The sequence below is a fragment of the Sorex fumeus genome, unplaced genomic scaffold, assembly GCF_029834395.1.
Source record: "Sorex fumeus unplaced genomic scaffold, SorFum_2.1 ptg000044l, whole genome shotgun sequence".
NCBI classification, from domain to species: domain Eukaryota; kingdom Metazoa; phylum Chordata; class Mammalia; order Eulipotyphla; family Soricidae; genus Sorex; species Sorex fumeus.
Window position 1 is genome coordinate 14,082,586 of NW_026606101.1, and position 8,748 is coordinate 14,091,333.

At 60.7% G+C, this 8,748-nt stretch overlaps 1 protein-coding gene across 4 annotated transcripts in view; it reads left to right on the forward strand.

Annotated features, from left to right (window-relative positions):
* Positions 1–5,754, forward strand: part of LOC130030294 (bcl-2-like protein 1) — a 52,024-nt gene extending 46,270 nt beyond the window's left edge. For all 4 annotated transcript variants that reach the window (XM_056121540.1, XM_056121542.1, XM_056121539.1 and 1 more), the window contains exon 3: positions 4,177–5,754. In XM_056121540.1, the coding sequence (XP_055977515.1) occupies positions 4,177–4,314 (138 nt within the window). In that variant the 3' untranslated portion in view covers positions 4,315–5,754. The remainder of the gene's footprint in view (positions 1–4,176) is intronic.
* The last annotated feature ends 2,994 nt before the right edge of the window (positions 5,755–8,748 follow it).

The window sequence follows — 8,748 nt, forward strand, 5'->3', positions numbered from 1 at the left end:
GACGCGTGTGACCCTTGGAGAGCCACGCAGTGTAATAGCCCAGAGTTTTTTGCATCACCTGTTGGGGTGACATCAGCCTCATCGAGCAAGCCAGGCTCGGGCGGGAGCGGCACCAGCGCAAACGCCCTGTCACGGGGCCTCGCTCGTGGCTGGGGCTGCAGTGCCCGCCGGGGAGGGGGGCGGGGGCTCAGGACAGACTGACGGTGCGCACGGGACCCTGGGGTCACTGCAGGGACACACATCTGAGTGGAAGGACGGGGAAGCAGGAACCCCCCTGGGAAGACACGGTGGAGTCTTGTAAGCTGAGACTGGGCGGTTAGCAGAGGGAGATGGGTGCAGGGAAGATGACCAGGAGGGGACCTGGTGGGCAGGGCACGGGCCCAGAGCGTGTGGCACAGCGCCACCCACCCACAGCTGCCTGGTAGAAGGAGGAATTGGAAAATGCTCACAGCCTTGGCATCTCCCGGGGACCCACATTCTATTTTGACTTTTGGCCACACCCACTGGTACTTGAGGGGTGACTCCCAGGGGTGCTTGGGGATCGCCCGCTGTGATGCTCAGGAGACCATGCAGGGGTGGAGCTGGAGCCTGGGCCTCTCTCCTGCAGACACACCTTGGGCCTGCCTCGTGAGCCATCTCCCCCCACAAAGGGCTCCACCAGCAAGGCAGAGACCCCCTGTTTCCTAACCTGGACTCCCTGGCCGCTGGAAACTGCAGGAAGCTGAGGAGGTTGGCCTGGCTGACTGGGGCATCTGCCTTCTGTGGAGGATGTTAGCTGCCTCCTGTCCCCCATGGCCCTGAACACTGCCCTCTCTCCCCCCCAGACCCCCCCCCCCCCAAGCCTGCTGGAGAGACAGTCGCCTGCCTAGCTTACCGGAGCCCACTGTCCCCACTCCGGCCAGAGCCACCAGGAAGCGGGCGGGGGGCTTATCTCGGCTTCTCCAGGCCGGCGCTGTGCAGCCCTGTTTATTTATCCAGAGCAGTCGCCCGCTGAGAAAATGGCTGTGTTTGTTTCCAAGTGTGTCGTGTGAACCGTGGGCTAAATATGCCCACACCGCTGCCTCCCCGGCACCCGCCCGGGAACAGCACGCCCCATTTTGCTCTCTGCAAAAGCAATCCCCACAATCCGAGGCCCTCTGGGACTCCCACTCTGCCTGCCGCGGGAGCCTTCCGGGCCAGGAATGCGGGCGTGGGGGCTGGGCGGCCTGTTCCCTGTGGTGCTGACGTGAAAATGCTCGCTCCACCCTGGAATGGCCGTTCCTGGACAGTGAGTGCTTTGTGCCCGTGCGGGGACAGCCTGTTTACTCCGGCCGGCCCCCGAGCCCACAGCCTCCGTGCCTGCCAGCCCTGGGCTGCGGGAAGTTCCCAGAGAGGGAGCCAGGCCTCGCGCTTTGGCTGCAGCCCCAGTGTCCCTGGTTTCTTGTGGGACTTTTAGCCCCTTGGGATCGCAGGACCTTCGGCCACGGCCTCGTTTCTCTCATGCTCCCGTGGCCCAGGTCTCTTCCCTGTCATTGTCACAGATCAAGCTTTTCCGTGACTTCCTGCGCCTTTCTCATCATCTGGGACCAGAGAAGTCAAAACTGGTGTAGGAATCTGCTTGCCTGCCGTCACCTGCAGGGGCCAGCCAGGGTGGAGGATGTTGACCGCCTCCTGTCCCCATGGCCCTGGACACCGCCCCCACCACCGCAGGGGTGGCGGGGAAGCACAGCCCGGCCCTGCACCCCCTGGACTCACCCTCACAGTCCTTTCTCACGAGAGGAGCCTGTGCCCGCCGCCAGGCAGGCTTCCTGGGTTCCTGTGCTGGCTCTGCCGCCTGTTAGCCGGGTGACCTCAGGCAAGCATCCTTACTCTGAACCTTGGTTGTCTCTATGAAAATGGGAAATTTGTGGCTCTCTGGGGATTCTGCTGAACGCGAACTAGAACCGCAGTGCCTGGCCCTCAGGAGCGTGTGGTCCCACTTCCACAACAACAGCTGCTCTAGGCCCTGCTTGCAGTGAAACGAAATGGGATCTGACCTCTCATCAGGCCCTGCCAGTGCAGTAGGCAAGTCAGAGTGTCACGTCTTGGGGCCGGAATGATATCAGTGTTTAGTGCATTTGCCTTGCATGAGGTCAACCAGGGTTACATCCCTGGCATCCCACATGGTCCCCCTGAGCACCACCAGGAGTAATTCCTGAGCGCAGAGCCAGGAGCAACCCCTGAGCATTGCCAGGTGTGACCCAGAAGCCCAGAAGAGGCATAGCTTCTGGGGGCTGGAGCAAAGCAATAGTATAGTAAGATGCTTGCTTTGCAGGTGGCTGACTCCCCCCCCCCACCCCCCATCCCTGGCACCATCTATGGTCCCCCGAGCACTGCCAGGAATGATCCCTGAGTGCAAAGCCAGGAGTGAGCCCTGAGTACTATAGTGTGTGGGGTGTGGCCCTCCCCTGAAGACAAGACTAAAAGGGAAAAGAGAAAAAAAATACTCTTGCGCCTGGGTCCCCTTTCAGACAAGGTGGCCAGGGAGGGCGTCCACAGGGCTGGCGTCTGAGCAGTCCCCGGGAGAAAAGGAGGGCGGCAGACAGTGAGAGCGGTGACCTCCTCCCTGAACTCCAGCTGTTGGAGCTGTTGGAGACTGCGGCTCCAGGGAGCCCTGGCAGAGGGAGTGTGGAGTGTTGCAGGTGCAGGGCGGGCGGGGGGGGGGGGGTCCTGGGGCGGGGGCGAGTCGGGAGTGATGCGGTGGCCACCTCGCCCCCTGCTTCTGAAAAACCGGGGAATCTCCAGGCAAGCTGCCGGGTCCCGGGTTGGGGGGTTCAGGGGCGACACCATAGGAGCAGGCCTTGGGCAGGAGCTGAAGCTCGCCTGTGCTGGGACCTGGTCTCCAGGGGCGGAGAACCAGTGTGTGTGGGGGGAGTGTGAGGAGGGGGGGGAGGTCAGGCGGGTATTCATCAGTCCTTTGGGCTTCTCAGGTGAGTCCGGGGGTCGATGATGATGGTGGGCCCTACGCACAGAAAATGCCGGCCCTCAGGGTAGACTTCCGGTAGAGGTATCGGACTCGGGCCCCAGAGCCAGCCAGCGATCCCTTCCCTCGGGGCACGCACTCATCTCTGGGTGTCTGGCCCCATCTGTCACCACCCCTGACAAAGACAGGTGACCTGGTCAGGCCCCCCTCTCTGGCCTCCCGCTGAGGCCCCCCCCAGCTTCCTGGTCTGTAAGAGGGGAAAGACATCCTGAATTGCAGCATTGTTGAGAGGATTAGAGGACAGTTGGGGTTCGGAGCTTCCTCATTAAAGGGGACTGCCAGCTCCCTCTCCCTGCCCCACAGGCTAGTCTGAGCCCAGCGCCCTGGGCCCTGCTGATTGGGCCCAAATCTCCTCCCCGCATCACGTGCCTCCCTCCTGACTGGCGGCTGCTTCCCTCCCACTGGACTGAGCCTCGTGGCGGGGGGAGGGGGGGGGGGGACACACACACAGCCCTGCGGACAGGGACACACAGAGACATGCACGTGCCTGCTTCCAGAGCTGGCCCCCCTGCTCTGCCATGCAGCAACCCGCCTGGCTGGATGTGCCCCTGGAGGGAACAAAAGCCTCTGGTTGGTTGGGATTTTGGTGTTGGGGGGGGTGGGGCGCTGTTGGCGGAGGGAGAAGGAGTGTCACACGCAGCAATTCACTAGACTCTGCTCTCAGGAATCACTCCTGGCGTTGCACAGGGGGACCATTTGGGATGCCACGGATTGAACTCGGGTCAGCCACCTGCTAGGCTGGTGCCCTGCCCACTGTACTCTCGCTCGTCAAGGCTAGACCCTCTGGCCGAGCGAGTCCCCTTTGGAAGTTCCCCATGGAGGGGCTGGGCCGCCTCCTGGCTGAGTGCTGCGCCTCACCGCAACCGGAAGCCCCTCCAGGGCTCCCACTGGCCCTGCACTGTCACCGCCCCATCACCTCCTTTCCAGCTCTGCCCAGCCACCAGCCACCTGCCTTCTCTTCTCCCCTCCTTCACTCCAGCCTGGGGGCAGGCTCCTTCCCGTTAGCATTTTCTCGGCTGTGCCAGGCTCCCCTCTCTGCCGAGTGGGGCAGATTCCCCACTTACCCATCCCTTTGTCCGGCCCAAAGTGGGTCCCGTGCTAGGTCTGAGTTCCCCGCGCGTGCCTACTGTGCCCAGCTCTTACCAGCACCTCTCCTCCCTCCCTCCCGCCCGCAGGACACCTTTGTGGAACTCTACGGGAACAACGCGGCGGCCGAGAGCCGAAAGGGCCAGGAACGCATCAACCGCTGGATCCTGACAGGCGTGACTGTGGCTGGCGTGGTTCTGCTGGGCTCGCTCTTCAGCCGGAAATGACCAGACACTGACCACCCCCTCACCCTCACAGCCCGCTCCACTCCTCATCACACCCCTCTGTCCGGCCACCATCGCCACCAGGAGAACTAACTACTCCATGCCACCCACACCGCCCGCCCCGGGTTGGGCCTCCACTGGCCCCGCAGTTAGTTTTCTAGGATTCACCGTGCTTCTTCTGTGAGCGCCGCCTTCCCCCACAGTGCAGTTCTCCTGGCCTCAGATCCACAAGGTTTCCCCAAAATCTGCCCCATGGGAGCTGGCAGGTGGGGGGTGTGACTGGGGGCGCTGGAGGGCCCTCCCTGAGTGGTGGAACCCCCTTATCCCTTAGCTTCCCCAGGAATGCTTTCCTGCCAGGGAGCTGGAGAGTTTTCTGACCCTTTTCCCCAGAAAGAGACTAGATTGCCTTCGTTTTGATGTTTGTGGCCTCAGAATTGATCACCCCCTGACCCCGCCCCCCTCCCTCCCAGGACCCAGACTCCCCTTCTTTCATCCCCGCTTCCCAAGAGCTTTGGAGGGGCCACTTCTGACTAGTTTAGGAATTCAGGCTGCTTGAGATAAGGAAGCAAGGACCAGGACCCTCTCCCCACCTCTGGCCTGGCCAGAGTCCCCCCCTGACCCCCACCCCCCAGGCCCAGCGTCCCCCAGCGGGGAGGGAGGGGCTCGAGCTGCAGGAAACACCCCATGCCAAAGCTAGGGTGGGCCTTGCTGGCAGCACCACCCCGGTCCCCTTCCCCTCCCGGCTCCCATGACCGTGATTGAGGGACCAACGGGGGGCCCGGGACGGCACCCCAGAGCTGTCGATGGCTTCAGCTGCCTCGCCTTCTGTAAGATCAGCCTGCGGCACCTTCGCCCCAGGCGGTCGCCCCTCTGGTCCAGGGGTTGTTCAGGGGCCTTGGCAGAGGTGAAGGGGAGCTGTCGGGTCTTCCCTACCTCAGGCAGGAAGGGCAGGAAGGAGCCCAGTGCAGAGCGGGAAGGCGGCCCAGCAGAGGGCCCGACCCGGCCCGCCTGCGCAGCCGGGCTGCCAAGGGGAGGGTGCCCCGGCCAGGAGCCCGCAGGCCTCCCTCCCTCCTCTGCTCCGCTCATGGCCTGTCACCCTGGGGGTCCCGGCCCAGCCCTGGCCACCCCGGGCTCTCTGCTGTACATATTCGAGACTAGTTTTTATTCCTTGTGAAGATGATATACTATTTTTGTTAAGCGTGTCTGTATTTATGTGTGAGGAGCTGCTGGCTTGCTGTGCGTGTGCACGTGGAGAGCTGGTGCCCGGAGACCGAACGGCCTGACGCTCCCTGCCCTGCCCTGCCCTGCCCTGCCCGGGGGTCCTGGCTCCTGAGGGGCCCCTGCCTCTCCCCCGCCCCCGCCCCTCACTTGTTCCAGCTCTTTGAAATAGTCTGTGTGAAGGTGAAAGTGCAGTTCAGTAATAAACTGTGTTGACTCAGTGAATAGGGCCTGGGTGCTCTTGTGTGGGCCGGGGAAAGGAGGGCTGCAGGGCACTGGGGCTGGCGCTGGCCTTGCTGCCATGGGGGTGGGCCTTGGACAAGTCCCTTCCTCCCTCTCAGCCTGAAGCTCTCCACCCTGGGCAGAGCCAGTTCCTGCCCAGAGGAGCTGACAACTGGAGGAGAAATGGTGAAATGGCCATGCAACACGGGCTTCCTGAGCCCCCTCGGCAAGGACTCAGTAGGCAGCGGGCATCCGCAGCAAGCAGAGCCCAGACCTTCCCACACTTCCATTTCAGCACAGAAGCAGCAGGGTCAGGGTGACTTCGGCTATCGTAGGGCAGAGGCAGACACAGGATGCAGTATAGCAAGAAAGCCAACATCTAGCGGGAAGGAGGGAAAGGAGCCACAGCACAGCGGGGAGGGCATTTGCCTTGCACATGGCCAAACCAAGTTTGATCCCCCGCACCCGACAGGGTCCCTCGAGCACTACCACGAGTAATAGTGCAGAGCCAGAAGTAACCCCCGGAGCATTGCAAGGTGTGGCCCAAAAAACAAACACACACAAAAAATATGTATGGGGGAAGAGCGGACTGGAAATGACATATTTTATGTCAGGGTTTGAGACCATGGCTAGTGGTACTCTGGCTACTCCCAGCTCAGTGCTTGGCGGTTGCTCCTGGTAGTGCTCAGGAGACTTGGGGTGCCAGGGATCAAACCTGGGCTCTTGCATGCAAAGCAAGTGCTCCAGCCTTGAAGCTATTTTTCCGGCCAAGATGACTTTTTTTTTTTTTAATGGAGGGGAGCCACACCTGGTGATGCTCAGGGCTTACTCCTGGATCTGAGCTCAGGGATCACTCTTGACTGGCTCGTGGAATCATACAGAGTGCCAGGGATTAAACCCGGGTTAGCAAGGCAAGCACCCTCCTTGCTGTACTATGGCTCCAGCTCCCCAAGATGACATTTTAGAGATCCCACGGGACATGCTGATGGTGCTTAGAGGCCAGCGGGTGAGCATGGAAACCGGGTCAGGTATCTTCAGGGGTGGCTGAACTCCCTCAGCACTGCTTAGGGCCACTCCCCCACACCCCAAAGAACAAGAACAGCAATAGCTGTAGACAGGATATCCACCAAAGGTGGTTTGAGTTTTTGGAATCGGAACCATTAGAATCACAGAAGCGAAGCATGCTTGTGAGGCGAGTGCAGACCAAGAGGCCCACGATGAGTGTTCCAAGAGCATTTCATTCGGAACCTGAGCCTGTGTGGGATGGGGGAGAGCAAGGAGCGAGGGCCCTTTCCTGTCACTTGGCTGACCTCAGTCTGATTCCTGGCACTGCATATGGTCAGTGCCCCGTGCACTTCCAAGGATGACTCCTGAGCACTGAACCAGGAATAGTCCCTGAGCACTGCAGGGTGTTGCCCCCAACAAGAGTGGGTAAGAATTGAGAGGAGAGGAGGGGTGGAGAGATAGTAGGCAGGTGGGCATTTGCCTTGCACATGACAAACCTGCGTTCAGTCCCCAGCATCCAATATGGTCCCCCAAAGCACCACCAGGAGTAACCCCTAAGCATGGCTGGGTTGTGACCCAAAAAGAAAAGAGGGAGGCAGGGGCTGGAGCGATAGCACAGCGGATAGGGTGTTTGCCTTGCACGCGTCCAACCGGAGCTCGATTCCCAGCATCCCATATGGTCCCCCTGAGCACCACCAGGAGTAACCCCTGAGCATCGCCAGGTGTGACCCAAAAAGCCAAGAAAAAAAGAAAGGAGGGAGGCAAGTAGCAGGATTCTGGTGAAAGGCAGCAAAGGCATAAGGGCAGAATCTGGTTTGTCCTAAGCTCAGAGTCCCCCTGTTACCCTCTGGCTGCTGTGTGGAGAAGGTTCTGGAAGTGGAAACCTGGAGACCAGCGAGGACGCCAGAATCGGCGTGGCGGGGACAGGCGCAAGGAGTGCCGGTTCTGACGACCCCCACGCCCCTGGGCTTTGTCCTCCGTGAAACGGGGGCGAGAACAGGGCCCGTGTGTCGTGACATGGGCAAGGCGGGATGAAGGGCCCAATCGCTTGGGCGAGAGATGAATGTCGGCAAACGGGGGGCACCGTGCCCAGGAGGCGCCCACCCACCGTGGCACGGGGGCGCCGCGCCGGGTCCACGTGACTGCGACGGGGGTCGGGGGCGGGCTTGGGGGCGGGGCCTGCCCGGCGCTCTCAGGAGCGGGCTTGGCTGCCCCCTGGTGGCCGGCCTGGGCGCCACCCTCCTCCCAGCATCCTGGCTGGCCTGTATCTCCCGTCCTGCTCTCCTGGAAGACCTGCGCGTTCCCAAGCCTCGGGTACCAGCTTGGTAGGGCACCGCGGCTCGCCCCAAGCCAGGGTCACCGTTCTCCTGGATTCAGGACCAGAGCTTCCTGCCTTGCCCCTAGCTCAGGCTGCCTCGTCTAACCTGCCCCTCCAACCTGGCCACCCAGGGGCTCGCCACAGGTTCTAGATATCCTCCCAGAATCGCTTTTGCATAAACACAGGAAGGCATTTCAATCCTCTGCCCCTTTTTTGTGTATGTGTTTTTTTCATTTTGTTTTTCTAGGGGTTTTGTTGTTTGACCAACATAGTAGTGTTATGCAAATCCTGTGCACTGCTTTTTCCTCCTGAATAATACAGCGTTCCAAATTTTTTGAAACCTTGTATCCAGTCACGGCACATGCATGAATCACTGGAATTGTACGGGGAGGGCAAAGCCGGATGGGGCTTCAGACTGAGTCGTGGGGAAATTTCACCGTTTGCTGAGAGAAAGGAGCCGTCCCCTGGGTCCAGAGCACAACTATTTCATGTGAGGTTTTTTGAATTAAAAAGATTCACACAGTGGCAGGAGAGGGAGTTTGGCGGTCGGGACTTTTGACTTGCATGTGGCAGACCTTGGCTCAAGCCCTGATGTGAGTGATCCCTAAGCACAGAGAAAACTGGCTTGAAGAGCAGAGCAAACCTTATCACTATATTTAAATACTCTAGTGGTT